The 23,982-nt window shown below is 38.0% G+C and overlaps 6 protein-coding genes across 9 annotated transcripts; 5 read left to right on the top strand and 1 right to left on the bottom strand.

The window, feature by feature from the left end:
• On the top strand, positions 1,904-2,853 carry LOC109712746 (chitinase 2-like). Its single transcript, XM_020236490.1, has one exon. It carries the CDS (start codon positions 1,904-1,906, stop codon positions 2,831-2,833), a length of 930 nt encoding a protein of 309 aa, XP_020092079.1. The 3' UTR covers positions 2,834-2,853.
• Positions 6,570-7,756, top strand: LOC109713179 (chitinase 2-like). The gene has a single exon (XM_020237172.1). The coding sequence runs from the start codon at positions 6,601-6,603 to the stop codon at positions 7,531-7,533; it is 933 nt and encodes a 310-aa protein (XP_020092761.1). The 5' UTR covers positions 6,570-6,600; the 3' UTR covers positions 7,534-7,756.
• LOC109712959 (chitinase 2-like) lies at positions 12,002-14,256 on the top strand. 3 transcript variants are annotated; one of them, XM_020236803.1, is made up of 2 exons: positions 12,002-12,103; positions 12,845-14,256. In XM_020236803.1, the coding sequence occupies exon 2, from the start codon at positions 13,163-13,165 to the stop codon at positions 14,114-14,116; it is 954 nt and encodes a 317-aa protein (XP_020092392.1). In that variant the 5' UTR covers positions 12,002-12,103; positions 12,845-13,162; the 3' UTR covers positions 14,117-14,256. The 3 variants fall into 3 exon arrangements, with proteins under 3 accessions (XP_020092392.1, XP_020092391.1, XP_020092390.1); XM_020236802.1 differs by lacking the exon at positions 12,002-12,103 and adding an exon at positions 12,123-12,274; XM_020236801.1 differs by lacking the exon at positions 12,002-12,103 and adding an exon at positions 12,131-12,286.
• Positions 13,434-16,805, bottom strand: LOC109712957 (pentatricopeptide repeat-containing protein At2g42920, chloroplastic-like). 2 transcript variants are annotated; one of them, XM_020236800.1, is made up of 2 exons: positions 15,234-16,805; positions 13,434-13,545 (listed from the first exon to the last, which is right to left on the bottom strand). In XM_020236800.1, exon 1 carries the CDS (start codon positions 16,795-16,797, stop codon positions 15,235-15,237), a length of 1,563 nt encoding a protein of 520 aa, XP_020092389.1. In that variant the 5' UTR covers positions 16,798-16,805; the 3' UTR covers positions 13,434-13,545; position 15,234. The 2 variants fall into 2 exon arrangements, with proteins under 2 accessions (XP_020092389.1, XP_020092388.1); XM_020236799.1 differs by lacking the exon at positions 13,434-13,545 and adding an exon at positions 13,989-14,116.
• Positions 19,668-19,984, top strand: LOC109713090. Its single transcript, XM_020237050.1, has one exon. The coding sequence runs from the start codon at positions 19,701-19,703 to the stop codon at positions 19,959-19,961; it is 261 nt and encodes an 86-aa protein (XP_020092639.1). The 5' UTR covers positions 19,668-19,700; the 3' UTR covers positions 19,962-19,984.
• Positions 20,446-22,157, top strand: LOC109713089 (protein RMD5 homolog A-like). Its single transcript, XM_020237048.1, has one exon. It carries the CDS (start codon positions 20,466-20,468, stop codon positions 21,618-21,620), a length of 1,155 nt encoding a protein of 384 aa, XP_020092637.1. The 5' UTR covers positions 20,446-20,465; the 3' UTR covers positions 21,621-22,157.

Below are 23,982 nucleotides of genomic sequence, written 5' to 3'. Positions count from 1 at the left end.
ACCCACTTTGCCTCCTGTAGTTTAAAATGTATCAAATTGTCTCCATGTGGTTTCGTTTTTATCTTTTCGGTAGCTTTTTCGTTAATATTTCATTAAATTATATATAAAAAACTTCAGATACTCATCTAGATTTATCAAATATTCACTTTAGTACCCTTTAATTTTAACTTTATCACTGATTTAAAAAATAATAATAAAATTGATAAGAAAAAGAGAAAAAAAAAATCACAGGAGGGCAAATTGATACAACCACAGGGGGGCAAAGTGAGAAACGACAAAACTACAGGGAAAATTTTGAAGTTTTCCCTTATTATTATTATTATTATTATATTTTAATCTTTACTTTGTGGTGTCAGTTGAGCCATAGAAGTTGCTTTGATATATCCCCAAGTTGAAGCACTAATGGAGTAATGGAGCCCATTGTATTATTCACCCACCATTGGTTGTCCAACCTGAAAAGACAAATAGTAAAAATAATATTTCAACTTTACTCTAATTTTTTTTTTTTTAACAAAAGAGACAAAAAAAAAAGATCTTACTGGATACGTGAGTTGATCCTTGTGGATCCCAAATTAAAGAGAAGCTATTGCCCTGCGCCAGATTTACTATATAATCTCTTCTTTTTGCTGATTCGTCTCATCTGATACTTCAATTCTAGCAGCACAATGAATGATAGTTTTCTTGTTAACTTACTAATTAAATTGAATTGGATAGTCGGGTTGAGAAAAGCGAGTACGAAGTTATTTTTTACGAAAGACAAAGTTAGTATGTTATATTTTTAAAAGTAGGACTACTGTACTATTAGGAGTACAGCAGTTCTTATGCTCTTAAACTTCTAATCATCCATCAATTTTGATGGATGATTAGGATGAGAAAGAGAAGAGAAATTGGAGTTATATCTCATTTCTCTGTTGTCTTAACTGTCCATCAAAATTGATGAATAGTTAAAAACTTAGAAACATACGAGTTACTGTGCTCCTAATATCACAGTGCCCTGCTCATATCTTTAATGCATCTTTCTGTTAGTAGCAAAATATAATACTTCATTAAAATAACCACCCTTTCAAAAAAGTTGTATCAAGTTCAATAATTTGGCCGAGTCCAGATGCTTTAACATACTGATTTTGGCCACTGACCTGCAAGTGTACTCAGCCAACATTCATGTTTAGGCCCAATTAGGCCTATTGGGCTTTTACTGGGCTTACTCTGAAGATGAGGTTGGATTCTCATGTTGGGCTAAAACCTGCTGCCATGCATGGTTCTTCAGATTCCTCCCCGAAACAAAAAGAAAAGAAAAAGAAAGGAAAAGAAAATCCCATAAAAGGAAACAAACACATTATAAGTTTCTCTTTTTTAATGTATTAATATTAATAGACTTGCACTGACAGTTCCTAGCACAGATGATAAAGGACTCAATATTTAGACTTGAGATTTCATTTGTTTCATATTTTCAACTAAGTTTATTTTTAAAAATAATGAGCGAAGCTGGTATATGAATATAAATATTTAGCATATGTACTTAGTTTAAAAATGCGCTCCCTTATCTGTTCATTTACTCTCAATTTTGATAGTTTAGATTCCATTTCAATTATTTTCCCAGTACCTCGTACTATCCAACACTCCATCCATAGATCTACAATTACCTGGCCTATCCCCATATTTTAAAAGCAGTTCCTCCTAGGTTGCCATTTGGAGCTTTTCTTTTTTAAAAATATGGTCTAATATATCTAAGATACCAAAATTAAAATAATAATAATAATAATTAAGTTTAATTTTGCCGGCCAATTTCATATATATCCACAATAATATTTTTATTTTAAAAATGAAATCTCCACATATTCTTGATGCACATGAACCTATATAAACATGTAACATTCGTAACTTGTTGTACCACCACATTCAAATGGCCCCCTTGGATCTCCTGATCCCTTCTCTCCTCCTCGCTTTCTCTCTCCTCATTTCAGTACCTCCCTGCGCATTCGCCAACAATTCGAAGCTATTCAGGGAATACATCGGCGCCGGTTCGAACCGTGTCGACTTCTCCGACGTCCCCGTAAACCCCGACGTCGAATTCCACTTCATCCTCGCCTTCGCCATCGACTACACCGTCACTGACGCGTCCCCCCCGGCCCCCGCCGACGGTGTGTTCACCGCATTTTGGGACACCGATACTCTCACCCCCTATAAGATCACCTCCCTCAAGCGGAGCCACCCCAATGTCAAACTAGCCCTTAGCCTCGGCGGAGACAGTTTCGGCGATAACCGCCTCGTGTACTTCAAACCGTCATCCGTAAATTCTTGGGTGGCCAACGCCGTCTCGTCTCTTACTAGAATCATCAAGTTGTATGACTTAGACGGCATCGACATCGACTACGAGCACTTCCTCGCTGGTCCGGACACGTTCGCGGAGTGTATCGGGAGGTTGGTAACTACTCTCAAGATGAACAAAGTGATATCTTTCGCTTCGATCGCGCCTTTTGAAGACCGCGAAGTGAAGATTCACTACCGAGCTCTTTGGAAGAAGTACGGGAACGCGATCGACTACGTGAACTTTCAATTTTACGCGTACGATTCGACGACGAACGTGACTCAATTCGCGGGATATTTCGAGGAGCAAAGCATGAATTATTATGGCGGCAACGTTTTGGTTGCACTTAGCACGGACAAGAGTAGCAGTGGGGGATTATTGCCCGAAAATGGGTTCTTTGATGCGTGTAATGAGCTCAAAATGCAAAATAAGCTTCATGGTATTTTTATTTGGGCCGCGGATTATTCGATAAGTAACGGCTTCTCCTACGAGATTATGGCACAAAAATTGTTAGCTAGTGCTTAAAATATGGCTTCATAGTTATGTTTTAGTGGTGAAGGGAGGATTCTTTTATTGTATCTCTATGTAAGATGTTAATGTTTTCATTGTTAATGCATGGTTATTCATAATTAATTTGTTGGATTTGTACTGACTATCCCTAGAGCAAGTGGCAAAAATTTTGGCGGTTGGTATCTGATGTTCCAAGTTCGAATCCTAGTTGATTCACATTTTCAGCTAAGTTTATTTCTAAATGAAATAAACGAAGCGGGTAGCGTGCCACCTATTTCTCAAAAAATTGTTGGATTTGTCGATTCTTGTGGAACTTGTTAATGTGATACTTTGTAAAGTCACTTTTAAAGAGTTGCTTTGTTCCAATCTAATCATCCAAACACTATTTACCTTATTTATAGGAGCAACTCAGTTTTCATCCAAACACAAAATTAGTCTAGTTCTTATTTATACATGAACTTGTACCTATCTCTGGAATAAGCAGTTCTTACTTATACCAGAACCAAATGCAGGCATAGAAAATAATATTTAGAGAAAAAAATTATAATTATTGTCATTAAATATGGGGTGTTGATGAGAATAGTTTTTGAAATGTATTTGTTTGGTACGCAGAAAAAGGAATTGAAGGTTGGAAAACAATCCCCTACCTTTTTTTGGTTTCGCCGAAAATTATCCTAGAAAATGGTTTTTTAGCCGGAAAAATAGTTTTCATCTGTTAACTTGGTTTTTAGGACAAGTAGTTTTTTTAAAATTTTTTTTTCAAATTTTATAAAAAATAATTTTCTTATTTTTTCTAAATATTTTATCTACAAAAATTATAGAAAACAAATACTTTTCATAAAAAAAATAAAAAAAAACATTTATACTTTTCTGAGAAACCAAGAAACTAGCAAGCCTTGAACCAGTAACTTTCTTGGTTTATGTCTCCATCCGTATTTGAACATTGATTATATAATAGAGGAGGAGCATATATAAATGAAATTAACACTACATTAAGGAACTATTTGGTTAAGTATAGTTGCAACTGTACTACAGTTATAACTACATACAAATTCAAATTCAACATTTATTTTGATGCATTTGAATTCAACCACTGCAATTGCACCTACATGAGGAGCTTCATTGCATTAGTTGGAACTACGTCTAAATTGACCGTAACTGCAACTGCACCACTTGGAGGGAGTAATCTTAAATAAAGATGAGCTTACTTTCCCAATAACTTTTTTAATAGATTTTTTTTTCTTTCGTACATAAGAAGCAATCTCATCATTTTATATATAAAATGATAAAATTCGTAAATGTTATAGCATTTTCTATTGTATTCCATCAAATAAGACACTTGTAATCATAATTGCTCCATTTTCAAGTGCATACATCTTCAACTATACCGTATTTATAATTACAATGAACCAAACGGCCCCTAAGATTACCAAATGAGCTAAACTGCTAACACAATCTAGTGAATGAGTTTGGAAAGAAAAAAGAAGAAAAAAAATCTCAGACATTTTAAGAATATCGATCCCCCAATTATATCCACATTTCTTGGCCCCTTTTGACCCAAATAATATCTATTTACACTTGGCCGGCTACAATTAACTAACATCATGCAAGCACCACAAATTAAGAATAAGAGAAGCACAACAAGGTTAAATTGCTTTCTCTGGTACTTAATCTATGAAGAATTTTGACTATATCAAAGATTAGGTACTAAAAAAAGAAGCAGCAAACAGTAATCTACAAATGAATATCTTTTTTCAGTACCCACTTTATGAAGAATTTTGACTATATCAAAGATTAGGTGCTAATAAAATATTAGCAGCAACAAATTACACATGAATCTATATTTTGATCCAGAATTCAGAGATTTGGGAGATTTAATATTTAAATGTGAGACTCCAGGATTTGAAAAAGTCATATAGATAAGATATAATAGGATTAAATCTCTTAATCCAGTTATAATATCTTGAGTGGTGGTTAGACCTAAAAAGTTAAAAAAGTTAAGTGTGTCAGGCTAAAGTAGACCTAAAATATATAGACACTCTAAAAAATAGGGTGTCACATTAAAAGTTCACATCTACAATGGATCTATCCCAAAAAGTATCTTCTATGAAAGAACTAGTAGTGGGTAGGATTACCTCAAATAAATCTATCTTTCAAACTTTTGAGTATCACACTAACATATAATAAAATGGTTAAATATGTGCTGGTGCTGTTAAACTTTCATAGTTATTCAAATTAGAAATGCTAGGCTGACAATGTTGGCTATTTATTATTGTTAAAATAGATTCAATTTTCTGTCCGGTGATAATAGCCTCGTGAGACTAATAAGCTAAGTTGAATGAACTGAAAAAGTTGAGTGGAACTATAGTTCACAATATCCCTAACGTTCAGATGAATTAAGTTAGGTCGAAGCCCATGGAGCCGAAAAGGATTGTAAGATTAGAAATTTTAATCCAAAAAAAAAGTAATCCTTACCCCAAAATTTATACAATTATATTTTAATTTTGGTATGAACAAGAAGTAGAATGATATGACTAAAATAGAAAAGTTGACTCCTGAATCATAAGTTGTAGATTACAACTAAAACGTGGTTGTAGTTCTACCATCGCTACCGACCGTCCCTAGCGCAAGTGGCAAAGGATTTGGTGATTGGTACTCGAGGTCCCAAATTCGAATCCTAATTGATTTACATTTCCAGCTAAGTTTATTTCTAAATGTAAATAAAGCGGATAGCATGTTACCTATCACTCAAAAAAAAAAAATTCTAACATCGCTCTATGCAAATAGTTGCCTAAACTCTTATTCCAATGAGTAATCTTATTCTTAATACTAATTAAACATATTTTAAATATATTATTTTATGAACTATGCAATTTAATGATTGAACTTTTTTATTCGATCTTATAAATCATGTTTATGCCCTTGTGATTCAAACTTTACTAGGAATAAATTATGACCACATATATCTGATTATAAAATGATGTCGAAGTAACATCTAATAATAGTTTTTTCTTTTCTTCTTTTCTTTTGGCACCATCCTACGACTAATCCGCCAAGAATCCTCCTCACTAAAAGCTAATAATGTTCACGGGTTACACACTCATTCAACTCCAAAACATACTTTTGTTATGGTAATAGGCCAAATACACATCCCAATTGCAATATAATTTGAGGGAGAGAGTGTTTGTGTGTGTGTATATATGTGTGTATTTCCTTTTCGTTGTTTTTTTTTTTTTTTTGTTTTTTTGTTTTTTTGTCTTTTGTATGTTAACGTACTAAGAAAGTTAGGTTTGATTCCAAGGACAAGAAGAGATGCTCCAAAAATCTCCAGCAGTGCCGTCCCAACCCTTCCTCAACAACTTTACGTACCAACTACTTTTCCTAGAGAACACGATTTACTTAATTAGCTCCTCGTTCTCACGTATATGATGGAGATTAGATGAATCGTATATATACAAAAGAGATATCTGGTCAACTAATAGTAGATATTCAAAAATTAAGTTTCAGAACCTCATTTACAACCGACCTGTAAGCTTAAGAATGAATATGTATGTATCATACGTACGTACGCATGAATCCTTCTCGAGTGAGACGGTCTAATTCGCCGTCCATCACACGCAGTACTGGTCGAATATCATGGGGTCCCATTTCTAAGATTATGATATATATTCATCCAGTTAACTCCCCACTAAAATCTAGTATATAAAGGCACTACAACCTCCACTACAATTCACAAAACAAATTGAACAAAGCCACTTATATCTCTTACTTCTTACTCTTCAATGGCCTTTTCAAGCTCAAGCCACCTCCTCCTCCTCCTCCTCACCACCATATTCCTCACAACTCTTCTTCTACCTCAAGCTCTCGCTTCGCCCGCAAACTCCAATCTCTTCCGTGAGTACATCGGAGCGGAGTTCAACGGCGTCAAGTTCTCTGACGTCCCCGTCAACCAGAACGTAGAGTTCCACTTCATCCTCTCCTTCGCCATCGACTACACCACCTCAACCTCCCCCTCCCCCACCAACGGCCGCTTCAACATCTTCTGGGACAGCAACAACCTCTCCCCAGCGCAAGTAGCTTCAGTAAAACGAAGACACGGCAACGTGAAAGTTGCACTCAGCCTCGGCGGCGACAGCGTAAGCGGCAGCCCCGCGAACTTCACAGTTTCATCCATAGATTCATGGGTGAGCAATGCAGCTTCCTCTTTAACGAGAATCATGAAGCAGTACGATCTCGACGGTATCGATATCGACTACGAACACTTCCTCGAAACACCCGACACGTTCGCGGAGTGTATCGGGCAGTTGATAACGAAGCTAAAGAGGAATGGGGTGGTGCGATTCGCCTCTATCGCTCCCTTTGATGATGAACAAGTCCAAAGCCACTACCTAGCGCTGTGGAGGAAGTACGGGCACGTTATCGACTACGTGAACTTCCAATTCTACGCGTACGATAAAGGCACGACGGTTTCACAGTTTCTGAGCTACTTCGAGAAGCAGAGTTCGAACTATCGCGGCGGGAAGGTGTTGGTGAGCTTCGCTACTGACGGAGTTAGCGGTGGTTTAACGCCGGATGGAGGGTTCTTCAGAGCGTGCGATAGTCTCAGGGAGGAAGGGAAGTTGCATGGCATCTTCATTTGGTCCGCAGATGATTCGATGAACAGCGGCTTCCGCTTCGAGCAGCAGTCGCAGAGCTTGTTGGCGAGTGCTCGTTGAGGTTACATATATATATATATATATACATATATATAGTGAACTATTTAGAGAGATCATGAATGTCGTAGTTTCTTAATTAATCATTTATGCATGTGTCCTAGCTCTTTAAGCTAGTTTGTGTTGTTGCACCTTTACTTACTAGTTTGATTGTTATGTACTATACCGTTGTAAAATGTATTATTAGCAAAACTACTGGATATTTAAGTAAGAGAAAATTACCAAATGTGAGACCTGAGGATTTAGAATAGTTTTATATATAAGATATAAAAAAAAATAAATCTTTTAACCTGACTATACTATTGTGGACAATGTTTAGGCATAAGAGGTTAAAAAAATTAAGTATACTAGGATTAGAGTCGTTTTAGAATGAGGAAGCCCTTGAAAAGTAGAGCGTCATAGTTGGTATCAGAACTAATTACCAGCCGAAAATATGAGATGAGTTTCAGCTGAATCAGAGTTATACAGCGGGCAGAAAGAGACTTTCTGACTGATGATTATGAGAACGTGAGACTTGCTCACCGAGGTTCTCTAGCTGATGATTGTGAGAATGTGAGACTTCAGGATTTAGAATAGTCTTATATAAGGTATAATATATAGGAATAAATCTTTTAACATGGCTATAATATTTTAGGTAGTGGAAAGATCCAAAAGGTTAAGAAAGTTAAGTATGCTTGCGCTAAATTAGTTCTAAAATGGATGACCTCTTTGGAACAAGGAAGAATATATATTCATATATATATTTAGAGTTGAGCTAGAATACTATCGATAGTAAATTGGTTTCGTTGCCACCCATTTGTTTTCGATGATAGAGCCTCCAAATCGACGATCGGCACCCTTGAACATGATCTATACCACTTGAAGTGTTTAGAAATCAAATTTCAAATCTTTTCGATATCATTTGCTTAATGATCAAAGGATTACAAATTTTGTAATTTTAATGGTCGATATGAGGCGTTTTCTCGTTTAACGGCGTAAAGATATCTAAATCAATTGAATTTTTGTTAGAAAATTTTTTAAACTATTTAAAACAAGATCTATACTCTTAATCTTGATTACAAGACTCCTATCATCATTTTTTAAAGAATATTCATTTTTAGCCGTTCATTTTTGTGTCCACTCGATGGATAAGAGAACAATATCGAAAATGCATGAAATTTGATTTCTAAACACTTCAAGTAGTATAGATCATGTTCAATGGTGCCGATCGTCGATTTGGAGGCTCTATCATCGAAAACAAATGGGTGGCAATGGAGCCAATTTGCTTTCGATAGTATTCTAGCTCAACTCTATATATATATATATAGAGAGAGAGAGAAAGAGAGAGAGAGGCTGGTATACTATCGGTAGAACAAAGGCCTTCGTGCTACCAAATTGTTTTTAGTGATGCAGCTTCCAAAACGACGATCGGTTCCGTTAGACTTGATGTATACACTATTAAAAATATTTGAAAACTAAATTTCATAAATTTTGGACATCATTTGGCTAGTGATCAAAAGGTCTCAAAATTGACAATTTTAATGGTAGATGTAATGCATTTGTAAATTTAACGGTGTAAAACAATCCAAATCAAATGAAATTTTTATAGAAAATTCTTTTTACTATTTAGAGTATGATCAGTACCTTTGATCTTAAATTCAAGTCTTTTATCATCACTTTTTATAAAATTTTTATTTTCAACCGTTTATTTTTATACTACTCATTTGATAGGTAAATGATATCGAAAAATTATGAAATTTAGTTTTCAAATACTTTTAATAGTGTAGATCAGGTCTAACGGAGCTGATCGTCGATTTGAAAACTGCATCATTGAAAAAAAACTTGGTAGCACGGAGGCCTCCGTGTTACTGATAGTATACCAGCCTAGCTCTTTCTCAATCTCTCTCTATATATATATACTTTCAATAGTGTAGATCAGGTCTAACGGAGCCGATCGTCGATTTGAAAGCTGCATCATTGAAAACAACTTGGTAGCACGGAGGCCTCCGTGCTACCAAGTTGTTTTCAATGATGCAGCTTTCAAATCGATGATCGGAGAGAAAGAGAGAGAGGGCCGGGGAGAGAAAGAGAGGTAGTCTCATATGCTATTGTAAGTTATTTTCGATCATGGGACATTCGATTCGATGATCGGTTTCGTTAGACATGATCTCTGCTATTGGAATTATCTAGGAATCAAATTTTATAATTTTTTGATTTCATTTGTCTATAGTGAACGAGTAGTCTCAAAATAAATAGCTGAAAATAAAAATCTTATAAAAAATAATGATAAAATATCCAAATTTCAAATCAAAAATATTGATCTTACTATTGATATTAAGTAGAATTTTTTATTAAAATTTCATATATAGATTGTTCTACACTGTTGAACTTAAAAACGTGCCACACTAACCATTAAAATAGTTAATTTTGAGACCTTTGATCACTTGGTAAATGAAGTCGAAAAATTATAAAATTTTGTTTTTAAATTGTTTTAATAATTAACATAGATTATGCCTAACTGAACCGATCATCGAATTGGATGTCCTATCATCGAAAATAACTTGTAAACACGAAGACTTCTAATAAAGAAATCAAATTAAACACGAAGACTTCTTGTAAACACGAAGACTTCTTATACAATTATAACTTCATGCTTTCCTCACGAGTTCAACATTTTCATATAGTAATAAACAATAATTGATAAACCAAGAAAATTAATGGAACTTGATTTACTCTCCTATCAAGTTAAAGATTACTCAGGATATACAGTACTGGTTTCTAGGATGGAACTATATACTCCATTAAACCGTCCATATAAAGAAATCAAAATCTCATCAATCAATCTCGCTCCTTGACCTATCGAAGTTATTCCTGTTAAGTATAATAGTTCAGTATATTGAACGGTTAAATAAAAAAAAGAAAACCTGCTTGTCCATAATTAGGGGTGTAATGTGGGCCGGCACGACCCACATTTTTCGGGCCGAAACGGGTTAGGAACTGGCCTGGCCCGGCCCAACATCAAATCCGGGCCGGGCTGTGCTGGCCTGACCTCCCTAGCCTACGGCNCGTGCCGTGCCGGCCAAGCCGCCTCTCCTCAGCCCGGTACGGCCCTGACCTATTTCGGGTTGTGTCGTGCCGGGCCGTCGGACGCCGAAATAGCAGCCCAACACAGCCCTAAGAGCCGGGCCGGCTCGGTCCGACACGGATGCTAAAATAGCCTGGCCGGGCCACGGCCGAGCCCCTAGCCGTGCCGGGCCGCCCGGCCCGTTTTACATCTCTATGTATAATACTGATGATATTTTCATTTATCAGTTTAAACTTTTGAGTTGGCTCGAGCCGTTCAATAATGCCTAAATCAAAATCTCGTCATTTATATGTTACAATTCATAGAACTTCCTCGCATCTTGTAATTTCATTTTAATTATCCGAAAATAAAAATTAAGGTTTTATGTAAAATGATTATTTTATTTCTGCAAATTATTAAGATATTTATAAAAATTACAAAACAGAGAGCTTCATGTATACACCATCCAAAAAAGCCCAGTACAAAGTACAAATATATGTATAGAGAGAGATGGGCTAGAATATTATTAATAGTATTTGTCATCTTTTGCTATTAGTATTTTAGTATTTGAATCAATTTCTTTGATCATTTCTAATTATTGGATTAAATATTATAACCCAGTGGGGACCACTCAACTCCAGGGGCCACTCAATTTTAAAGAACTAATATCATCCTAATCCTATAATTTTTCATCCAAGAATTAAAAACTTGACAGCAAAAGAAGCCAAATATTATTAATATTATTCCAGCGCAACTCTCTCTCTCTCTCTCTATAGTGTAGAATTATTATCCTATCGGAAGTATAGAGGATTTGATGTTTTTGACTTTTTGACAATTGGATCAAAAATTGTATGGTTAGAATAATTACGGTTTCCCTTGGATTGAGTGGTCCCCACAAATTAATAGTACTAATCTAAAGATTAGAGATGATTAAAGGAGTTGATATAAAATTACAAATGATAAAAGGGGTTGATCTAAGGGTTAAAAAGTTAAAAGCACCATATCCTCTATGCTTATAATTCCTTTGCTAATGCCGTAAGTATTTATTTGTCCAGCAAGAAAGAGGTAAGGAAAGAAAAAATAATAATAATAACAATTAAGCTTTAAATTTGGAAAGAATTAATTAGCGCAAGGGCTTCATATACTACCCATGATATCATGTGAAAATAACCGATTGATTAGTCATAAAAGCTTAAAATTATTAAAGATAGGATTTAAATATTTTTTTTTAACTTTAAACCATAAAATAATTTTCTGTACGACACACTAATATTTAGATATTTCTGTATTCAGCAGTACTATTATCTTCGAGAGTCAAAGAAAGTAACTCTCAAACAGCCATCAAATTTTTATAAGCAAAGAATATTTATGAACTTATGAATTAATAACCTTTAGAGCTTAGCGGCTTCGAGACTTTTTCGCATTCTGCGGGCTATGGACCCTGCTATGCTATTTTTTCTCATTAATGCTCGTCACAGCGTTCTATCGTCTTCATAGTGGTTCACCTACTACTACCTCCCCATACCGACAGTACGCCCCCATTTCTTTTTATATGCCTCCTTTGCTCTCTCACCTCCCTCTTTCTCTCTTTTCTCTAAGCGATGCAAAAAGAAAGAGGTGTTATTATTATCATTACTATTCTTGATCGTGCACTTTTTCTCCCAAGCTCATCAAATGCGTTGCTTCACGGATGTGAAGCAGGTTACTTCTATGGTCGGCAATTTTTATTCGATTTTTATATTTTTATTTTATCTTTGGTGATTTGTAGGATGCGATCCTACTATTTCCGTTGTTTTTAGTGGAATAATTTAGGCCCTCCTCTTACTTTTCCTAGAAAATTGTTAGTGTATGGTTAAGTCATCGGGTGATTCCATAAAATAAAACTCAATTATTTTGGGTATCTAATTTGTTTTTTGTGTAATCAGTTTGAACAAGTTATATTTTACACTGTTTTAGGGAATATAATTATGCCGCAAATTGGATAGCAAGTAAGGTAACGCATACTAGATTCTATTTTAATGGGATTGGATTATTTGCTTTCGATGAAATAAAATTCTCCATTCATAAATAAATAAATAAAAAAAGGTCAAAAGCATATATCCAAGCAAATCCTGGTAAGACCAATCCTCAAAAACCCAGTGCATCCTAATAAGCTCCAGTAAGAGTTATTTATTCTATATAATTAAAAATTTGGAACTAATTGCATATGTATTCCTACAAAGCAACGAAACACCATATTTGTCTCTCATTATGTTGTTAATGTATTGACAGGTATGACATGGAGGGTGATGATGGTATAATGCAATACAAAAACTATCTTATCCACCCAATATTCTATGCAGGAAGACTTACTTGCTGTCTTGCTTGTATTTGCCTTGTCATTTAAAAAATGATAAGCAGCTAAGCAGAGCTGCAACTGCCCATCCATCTCTTTCTTTCTCTCTCTCTATCCATTCTCTGTTCCCATATTAAAATTCTCACACAAAAAAACACATCTAGTTGCCTCCAGTAAGTCTATATATATATATATGTACCAGAACTACAACACAGCATTGAGCAACCAAAACAAGACCATATTCTTACTCTTCAATGGCATCTTCAAACTCCTCTTTCTTCCTCTTCATTACCACCCTTACAGCTCTGCTTCTACCTAGTCCTCTTCTTGCAGCAAACTCCAAGCTCTTTAGAGAGTACATTGGGGCCGAGTTTACCGGCGTTAAGTTCTCCGATGTCCCCATTAACCCCAGTGTAAGCTTCCACTTCATCCTCGCCTTCGCCATCGACTACACCACCTCGAGCCCCCACAACCCCACCAACGGCCGCTTCAACATCTTCTGGGACAGCAGTAACCTCTCCCCAGCCCAAGTAGCAGCAATAAAGAAAAGTCATGGCAACGTAAGAGTCGCGCTTAGCCTCGGAGGCGACAGTGTCGGCGGTAGCCCCGCCTACTTCACCGCATCCTCTGTAGATTCCTGGGTAAACAATGCAGTCTCCTCTTTAACAACAATCATCAAACAATATAATCTCGACGGAATTGACATAGACTATGAGCACTTCAAAGCTGATCCGAATACATTCACGGAATGTATCGGGCAATTGCTAACAAAACTAAGGCAAAACGGAGTAATAAAATTTGCTTCTATAGCTCCTTTTGATGATAGCCAAGTCCAAAGCCATTACCTAGCACTGTGGAAGAAATATGGGCACCTCATAGACTATGTGAACTTCCAATTCTATGCGTACGATAAAAGCACGACAGTTTCGCAGTTTTTGAGCTACTTTGAGAAGCAGAGCTCAAACTATAATGGAGGAAAGGTGTTGGTAAGCTTTGCTTCTGATGGGAGTGGGGGTTTAACCCCGGATAAAGGGTTCTTCACTGCTTGTGATACTCTGAAGAAGCAAGGGAAGCTGCATGGTATCTTCGTTTGGTCCGCGGACGATTCGAAGAAAATTGGCTTCCGCTATGAGAAGCAGGCTCAGAGCTTGTTGGCAAGTGCTAAGAGCTCGTTGGCGAGTACTAAAGTGCTTGTTGATCTTATGTAGCTTCAAGGTACCAAGAGATGAGTAAGATGTTGTTAGTAAGCAGATGTTGAACTATGTTGAGATGAATAAAAAATCTTCTAGCTTGTTGTTTCTTTATGTATGAGATATGAATAAAAATCTTCTAGCTTGTCGTTTCTCTATGCATGAGATACCAATAAGAATCTTCCAGCTTGTTGTTTCTTTATTTATGTACTCTTTCAACTAGGTGATCTTTGCACTTTTTAAGCTTTAAATTTGGTAAATTACATTTGGAACTATTATATAATACGAAACAACGGTTATTCTCCAAAAATTTAAGCCGTTTAGAGAATGGTCTGGACTCGAGACAGTTTGATAGGCATATGACATGGACTTAATATAAGTAGGAGAAAATTAAATGAGAATAGAAGTCTAAGGGATTCGAACTCAGTACCTCTTAAATAATATGAAACAATCATTATTCTTCAAAATCTTAAAGCTGTTAGAAAATGGCATTTTTAACATTTATATTCGACAGGAATTATGTCCTTGCATGTTCAGAAAATACAAAAAAACCACAAGGAATAGAAAATTTAACAAATATGAGTATATGACCCGAAAACCATTTTACAAAACTAAACCTATCGTTTTCTTCCCAAGGCTAAATTAAAGTCATGTGGTACAATTGTTGAATGACAATAATTGGAGTTGAGGTGTGTAATGTTTACCATCAGACAATGTTCATCAGGTGTATCTGTAGCTTGTACATTTGTTCTGCCTATGTTTCCTTTGATCTATTGGGAAGGCGTATATGAGTCTCCAAATCAACATAAAAAAGTATGGGTATTTCACTTATTTTTAATATCCCTCAATAGAATCCTCAAAAATCAGGAGTAGCTTGATCCAAGAAATATCCAAACATTCGACTCCGAAACCCAAATCAATCTGAAGGCTTTGTATAAGCCGCAGACCTATGATCATTCAAGTACTTCTAATTTAATCAATTATTCAATATGAAGATAAATCTCAAAGCTTGACTTTTCTGACAAGTTGCCTTTGGGACTCAAGATATTGTAGATTGTGTGCATCATGGAATAGCATACTAAATTTCCGTAAGACAATATATACAACATCAAAAAGTAAGCTGCACAAGGAGTACCTCAACACCAATACAAGCCTTGGAACTCCATTCCGCTAAACGCCACATTTCTAACCATCCTAAGTACTGAATCCAACCCATCCAATAGTTCGTAAATCTCTTTAGCCTGTGGGTGCAACACCCCACTTGCCACAAACTCATGTACCAAACCATTCACCTCAATCACACTGCATCCAGGATCCTTCCGCACCCCACTTTTCTTCATCCTCACCCTTGTACCAACAGAATCACCAAATTCCCCGCTACCCGCGAAGGTATTCGACAGAATAACATATCCTCCGCTATCCTGAGGATCCAACTCTAGGACCCGTTTGGCCGCCCGTGCGCCAATCTCGGTGTTCTTATATGTTCTACAAGCAGAAAGCAAGGCCCCCCATATAATAGAATCAGGTTTCATGGGCATTGTCTTAACCAAGTCTTCTGCTTCCTTGAGAAGCCCCGCTCGGCCTAGGGCGTCGACCATACAACCATAGTGTTCAATCTCCGGTTCAATATCATAAGTATTAGCCATTAGTGAGAAGTAATACCATGCTTTCTTCATCATGCCAGAATGGTTGCAAGCCATTAACACCCCAATGAATGTAACCTTGTTGGGCCTTAATCCGTTAGCTTGAAGCATCAAGAACAGCCCGATTGCTTCTCGACAACGCCCATCGAGTGCTAATCCCAGAATCATAGAGTTCCACGAAGATAACCCTTTATTTTCGGCGCTCTCAAACACCTCAAGAGCTTTTTCTACACTACCGCATTTGCAGTACATATCGATAATTGCAGTAATCACAATCGGGTTAAGCTCAAACTTGTTCTTCTCTAAGTAAGCATGGATCCACTCTCCTTGATCCAAAGCTCCCAAATTCGCACACGCCCCCAACAAGCTCACCAGGATATTGGCATTCGGCTCGACTCCTTCGCCCTGCATCCGACGAAAGAGATCCATGGCCTCTTTACTCCTCCCATTCCTCGCGTACCCGCTGATCATAGTACTCCAAGTCACAACTGTTCTCACAGGCATTTCCTCGAACAGCTTCCATGCCTCATCAAGGAGACCACTTTTCGCAAAACCCATGATCATGGTGTTGTAAGCGACAACATCAAAGGCGACGCATTTACGGAACAGCTCCAAAGCCTCGGCCGTACAGCCGCAATTCGCGTACATGAACAGCATCGCGTTGCGAACGTACGCGTCCGGAGCGAGCCCGAGCTTGACGGCCATGGAATGGAGCGGAGCTCCGGCGCGGGCCGAGCCGAGGCGGGCGCAGGAGACGAAGAGAGAAGGGAAGGTGCGCTCGAGATGGGCGGAGCACGGCGAGGGGGAGCGGCGGAGCATGTCGACGAAGAGGGACACGGCCGTGAGAGGGGCGGAGCTCTTGGAGAGGGCGCGGATGAGGGAGGCGTAGGTGGAGGGCGAGAGGCGGCGCTCGGCGGCGCGGATGAGGAAGGAGTGTACTTGGCGGAGGTCGCGCGCGGCGGAGACGAGGGAGAGCGCGGTGCGGGGGTCGGAGATGGGCTCGGGGGCGGCGGATGGAGAGGGGAGAGAGCATGCGACGACGGGATGTCGAAGCATTTCCTCGTGCGGTGAGCAACAGCCAAACTGGGACCGGATAAAAGTAAGGCTTCTTTTGGGATCGCGGAGAGATTGCGTCGTATAGTGAGAAATAACGATGAAAAAATATTCTATTTATTTTCATATAAAATATTACGTTTTGCATATCGTGATGAGTCGGTTACGATATATTTTTCACGGTCCCACCGGATAACGCAGAAGCATTAATTTTATCTAGTAGCGTTAGATAGATCTCAATACCAAACTAAACCTAAAACTACACAAGCCAAAAAATCTAAAATAGATGACGTGGCGTTTCTAATTAATCAAATTACTTCTTTAAAATTTTCATATTTCATCAATTTTTAAAAAAAATTAATTATCTAAGATAAAAATGATAACTAGTATTAGGCCACATCTAAAATCACTTTATTTGTAAGGAACATCAAAGGTCCAATTAATTAAGCTTTAGGATAATATTATGTATAATATATTATATTCTTAATTGCTTGTATAAGGTAAATGTATCAACTAAACATTTTATTAGTTGGTAACGATAATTAATATATCAAGCTTTCGGGTCGGATCCAGGCTATGCTTGGATATATCCAAATAGGTCCGGAGTTTAAACACAGATCCAAAGTTCTAATTCGAAAAACCCAAAATTGGGCCAATACATAGCCTATTGGGCTGGGTTTAGTTTAGACCGCGGCCCAGTTTAATCCGCATTCACGCTCCAAAGTCCAAACCCCCCATTTCGCGAACGCATTTCGCACCCAAACACTACGGAGAAGAAACGCCGAATAGCTTTGCTCCGATCCCATCCGTTCGCGGAAACCCCCGACCCCTCCGTCTCCGTTCCCGAGACTCCTCCTCCCCCTACGACGCTCCTTCCCCCATCGCCTCCGCCGCCTCCGCCGCCGCTTCCGGAGAAGGTTCCTCCTCCTCCTCCTCCTCCCCTCTCTCTCTCTCTCTCTCTCTCTCTCGCGATCGCTCGATTTATCGATCGATCGATCTTATTTGAGCATGTCCGTAATTTGGGGGATTAGGGCATAGACATGCATGTATATGGTGTCCATCTGTGTAGAGATCGCATTTCTTGAAGATGCACATCAGGTGTTTGACATAAGGACTGTGTAGTCTGGTTTGCTTGAAATCTTAAATGATGAATACGTTCTGTTTTTGCACTCTTTATTCAAATTATAGTTGTGTATCTCGTATGATACTTTTCGTATGGCATTCACGTATGTAGAGATTGGGCTTCTTGAAGATGCACATAAGATGTTTGACATATGGTCGTGTAGGCATGTTTGCTTGATTTCTTGAATGCAGCATCTAAATATGTAGGTTATTACTTGTATGCTCCGTTCAAATTAGAGTTGGTAATCTCACATGACATCTTGCATGCGGTGATTATGCATGCAAATATTGTATTTCTTGAAGATGCACATAAGGTGTTCGACATATGGTCTGTAGAGATTGTTGCTTGATTTCTTGAATGTAAATACTGTACCCTCCCCTCCATTATTTTCTTTCGTCTTTTCTTTATTTTTCCCCCCTCCAATTATTTAGTGAGTGGCCTTCTTTTTGTTTGTCAAGGTAGAGTCAAATGGTTATCTTTCTTACATGATAATCTCCAGATATTGATTCAGTAGTATCATGTTAAGGTAGATTTATACGACATTTTCGACTCTCATTACATGTTATACGACTTCATCAACTAGTAGTCCATGTCTTTGCGTGTTACAATTATTGTCATTGCATTTAGTATTTTCTATGCTTCACCAAATTTTTTTGATTTGATCTAGACCTGTTTGGTAAATGATTCTGTGGCTTAAATGGTGATCTATTGTACTTATTTTATTGGCCAACCTGTTTGGTACATTAGGCCACCATAATTTTCAATCGTACTTGTTTGCATGTCCTTACATTTGCAATATTTCTTGCTTCTTGCCTGGCAATATCTCTGCTTCCAAATAAGCTCTCTGATGCACTTGGTCTGATGATTGAATTAAAAGGCTTCATGATCTTCTATACATTTGTTCCTTTGCTGCCCTATTTCTAGATTGTCTTCCTAGTCAGCCTCCTTTCCGTAGTTTTGCCAACAGAGGTTGTAGTTTGGATGTCCAATTACTGAATTTCAATCCTTCTTCCTTTGATTGGGAGCTGCTGTTGAAATATATAAACTAAGCATAAATGTACTCGAAGTACTCATAATTGCATTTTCCATTTTAATTTTAATTATGTATTATTATTGTTATTCTAGAGCACCAAAGTTTCTTTTCTATCTAAGCAGCAATTAATAACATAATAAGTACAGTTTCAATATTCAGCTTTAAATGTCAAAAGAAGGGATATATTTAACACAGATCCAATAAGGTCACCTAGACCTGAGATTTGACCTGACCTGCAGCACTTGCTTGACTTGTCTGACTCAGCAACTCGGCCCGAATTTTGCAGGTCATGTCCAGCCTACAAAATAAAGGCCCAAGAAAATCTCTACCCTGGCCTGGATCGGCCATTTGTTTAATTGATCCAGACTGGCCTGGCCATTTTGGACCAGACTCGGGTATAAGGTAGAAGTTCAAATCCCGAGCAGGGAAAATTAACCCATCCGATACTCTCTGGCCCAACCTATGCTCAGGGCTCTAGGTCATCACAAGCATTCACTCAAGACGTGTTTGACCTATGTCTATCCTTCTGAAGCATCATCTACACTCCTGATCAACATTGCCTCATTATATCTGTATCTCATTGATGTCATATAATTGCCTGATAACATCTTCTAAAGTACATGCTGGCTTAGATTTTTTCTTTTCCTTTTCCGTTTGAATTATCATGAATATAAGTCTAAAATTATGTCCTCTATCGTCAGGTTTCTTTGTTCATCCATTAAATGTATCCTTCATTCGTCTCGTTTTGCAATGGCAAAGGGATTAATATGGGCAACTGCTGAGGATTTGGCAAAGAATCGAGCCACAGTGTTGTCATTGTACCGTCAAATATTAAGAAGCCTTAATTCTCCCGATCTTCCCTTAACACATGCTGCTCGCCTTGCTAAGAAAGCTGAGGTTCGAACAATCTTCTTGTTCGGGTCTGAGGAGCGATCCTTACACAACATTGCCGATCTCATAGATGCCGCCCGTTACTCGCTCTCCATCCTCAAAAAGGGTCGTCTTCCATAAATATCTTCCGTAGCACGCCTCTTGTTAGTGTTTTCTATTCTTTCCTTTTTCTTTTTCCTGCTGCTTATATATATCTTTGAAATTTTCTTCATTTTGTTTTTGCTCTTTAATCAAGGCCTTCCGTGACTAATATAAGATGGATTTGTCTTACATTTACTTGTGATAATTTTCCTTAGTATCAGTTTTGTGAAAAACTCACAGCATGAATTACTTCCCGGGATATTGGAAGAAATATCTTGATGCATCTTTATCTAATTAACATTCTATATTTAAGGATCATTTTTAATTTTCTTGATCTTTTTTAGCTATCGATATTGAGAAAATTTTGTTTCATTTGAGATTATTGACAATCATATTTCCTTCATGGCTATGAGTTTTCTATCCAAACCTGAAATTTTTTAGCCATTGTATACTTGTCAACAGAAGAAGGGCCAGTATAATGACAATTGATGACCGTACTAATTATCTTTTGTAAAACAGGCTTGTAAAGAAGATCCTGGTAACATGGATCTCGACTCAGTGAAAGATGCATTTGACCGAGTTGCCAAGAAGCAGAAGCTCACGGCCTCCAAAACGCAAGATCTTGTCGACCAAGTTGGGAAGGAAATTGAGCAGGCAATTCTGAAGATACAGGGTGACGCAGGCTGTTCTGACCATGCTATTGTTCTCACAGAGCTTAACAATAAGCTAAAAGAAATGGCCCCAGTGAACCAATTAGAAGCCTACTATAAGGAAATCAATGTACTTCTCGTGAAGTACATAAAGCTCCTTGAGAAAACCTTCAATCCAGATATATCCAAGGCATACAGAAATGTTGACTTTGACACCCACATAATAAATGAAATCATCGCTGCTCATTTCTACCGCCAGGGCCTCTTCGATCTTGGTGACTGCTTCGTTAACGAATCAAATGAGTCCCAGGCTGCATCTTTGAAATCCCAGTTCCAAGAGATGTACTCTATACTTGACGCAATGAAAAGCAGTAAAAGCCTTGAATCTGCTATAAATTGGGCCACCAAGAACAGTGAGCAGCTTTCCCAGGATGGCTCTATCCTGGAACTGAAGCTTCACCGGCTGCAGTTCATCGAGATACTGAAAAGGGAAGGAAGCAGAGATGCGGCTCTGAAATATGCACGCAGATACTTGGCTCGTTTCGCTTCTGTTCACAAGATTGAGATCCAGAAGCTGATGGCCTGTCTCTTGTGGGCTGGACGGCTGGATCAGTCCCCGTACTCCAACTTAATCTCGACCGCACATTGGGACAATCTGAGCAAGGAGTTCACGCTCCAGTTCTGCAGCCGTTTAGGGCAGTCATGTGAGAACCCACTTAGCGTGGTGATAGATGCAGGGGTGCAAGCACTTCCAACACTGCTGAAGATGGCGATGGTTATGGCTTCTAAGAAGCACGAGTGGGATAACTTGAAGCAGCTGCCGGTGCCGGTGGAACTGCGCAGGGAGTTTCAGTTCCACTCGGTGTTTGTGTGCCCTGTGCTCCGAGAACAGGGAAGTGATGAGAACCCGCCAATGCTTATCCCGTGTGGGCATGTGCTTTCAAAGCAGTCAATTGTGAAGTTGTCGAAGAGTGGGACTCGGATGTTCAAGTGCCCCTATTGTCCCGCGGAGGCTGCAGTGTCGCAATGCAGGCAGATTCATTTCTAGAGTCTCAAAGGTTAGGCCAATTTCTCTGGTGCATTTGATTTCTTAGTTTGAACCTAGGCCTAGCTTGGTAATCCTGTGGCTAAAAGCACGGCAAAAAATCTAAATGTATTTTCAATCTTTTCTTCTTTTATGCTTTAAATTATAGTGTGATGGTCTCTAGAAAAGCACGTAGTTTATATGCTTCACCAGTGGCGGATACTTCTCCGGTGACGTTTGACACTGCAATTTTATAGCACTGGATGAAGAAAGATTGTAAGTGTTTTTGGGTTGTTTAAAGCCTTTCAAATGCTTTTAGTCACCATATTACCAAACTAAGCATTAGTTGCATGCGATGCATGGACTTCTTTGTCTGTTCTAGGTACATAAGCCGCTCTGTTCTTAGATCCCCTCAAATTAGGCTGATATTAAATGTCGTACGGCCTTGAAAAAAAAAAAAAACATTTCTAGTAGCAATTGTCTCCACAATGACATTTGTTTGTAAACAATTCTTGAATGCTGCTGTATGTGACTTCGTTCCCTGTGAGTTTGGATGCTGCAGTGCTTTTCTTGCTTCTGCTCGATCTGGTCCAAGGAGATTGAAAAGAAAAGGTATCCGTCATCAAATTAAGGCTTGTGAGGTGATTAGTTAAAAGAGTATTGCTTTGGTCCCCTATAATGTCGTCATCGTATGTTGTTCATATGTTGGCAAGCTTTTTGGGTATTTGAGAGTGTGCGTGAGTCAATTAAAATCCCCCAGCATTATAGATGTTTGATGCATCAACAATAATATAAAATCAATCTTATTGGGAACCCCAAGCATCTTCTGGTTCGCGTATGTCACAACACAAAGTTTCAGTTCTTAACATGCTATTGAAGCGATAAACAGTCAAATTTTCTCATCCAAAGGTCCAAAATCAATCATGCTGTGGTAGGGCGTCACCTTAATCTTCCTTTTTTATTTTTTATTTTTTATTTTTTCCTTTTACCTTATTGGAGGGAGATTGGGGCCGAGTTGAGAAGGTCTCCTCGAATTGGGTTGTTGGGCTGAGCCTTATTGTTGGGCGCAGCCTTATTGTTGGGCCGGATTCATGTAAATATTTAAATTGTTAAGCTAAGCTTAAAACTGATCGTGATCTAGTGGGCTTATTGGACCATCGTATTTGTTATCTGGCTGCGTGTTGCTCCATTTTATCGACACATCATTTATTGCTACCACGTGTGCAAGGGAGCTGGGGCCCATACGACGAAAAGTCTAGCATGCATTAGCAATCAAATTTTCTTAAAAATTATTTTTGTTATATTTTTCGGCGAAAAAAATAGATGCAATTGGTTAGGAATAGATAATACGGTATAAGTATTACAATGTAGATTTTTTTTTTTTTCCATATGACATGGTTCCCACTTCTTTCCCTGGGCTATAACGTAGATCAGAGTCTGGAGCTCGTACTATTCTCTTCATCCCCAATGCAAGAGAACTATGCGTACTAACCTTCTCAAAACCTCAACAACCTCTGCTCCACATCTGCGCGTGCATTTCTCCCTCCGCCGCTTCTGATGCACAAAACTGTAGTTTCGGACCGGACGTAATAAAATTCTGTGTGTACGGCGGATCTGCTGTATTGTTTTAAATCTTAGTGCAAGAAAACTCTACTCATCAGCAGTGGGAGGTTCGGATGTACTTCCTCCTCCTGATGAATTCTTTTGTCCTTCGTAATTTTTCTCTCTTATAAGATTCTACTAAATGTGCGCTAATATCTATTTGTTAAATTTATGTAGCACTTAACATTACATATACCAAGTAGTAATAATAGTTTTATATTACGCATGCTCAATTGCTCACGCCGAACAAGAGCTAGGGTATCTACGAGTAAGTACCAACTAATAAGAAAAGAAAATATATTATTATATACATATATTAGGAGTGTGAGATGAGCACGAGTGATGGATCTACATCTCTCAAAATTTTACTAGCCATCACACGTGGCCTGCAAGTCAATCGCGCATTTTGCGCGTGACCCATTTGAATCAGGAAACCGCGTCGCACGTGCGGAGTCGGTCTCATTCCTGCATTTAATTAAACAAGACGAAAATTACCAAACAAAATTAATCCCCACCCACCGTTTAAGTCTAGCTCGCTCCGCACGTGCCACTGCGCGTTGACCTGAAAAATTAAAACGCCACAGGTGTCGTTCTTTTAAGGTAATGCCCCAAAATTTCGGGGGGTCTTAATTTTACAAAAAATCGCAGTCTTCTGTGTAGCAATCTCATCCCCAACTATACTTCGTCAATCAAATATTATTTTTTTGAAAAAAAAGTACGATAAAAAAATATTTTTATAATACCATATTATTATAGATGTCGTATTGATTTAATGCTCCAAAAT

Source organism: Ananas comosus, linkage group 7 (assembly GCF_001540865.1).
Source record: "Ananas comosus cultivar F153 linkage group 7, ASM154086v1, whole genome shotgun sequence".
Lineage (NCBI taxonomy): Eukaryota > Viridiplantae > Streptophyta > Magnoliopsida > Poales > Bromeliaceae > Ananas > Ananas comosus.
Note: the sequence above shows the minus strand (reverse complement) of the source record. Positions and strands in the feature narration are given on the sequence as shown.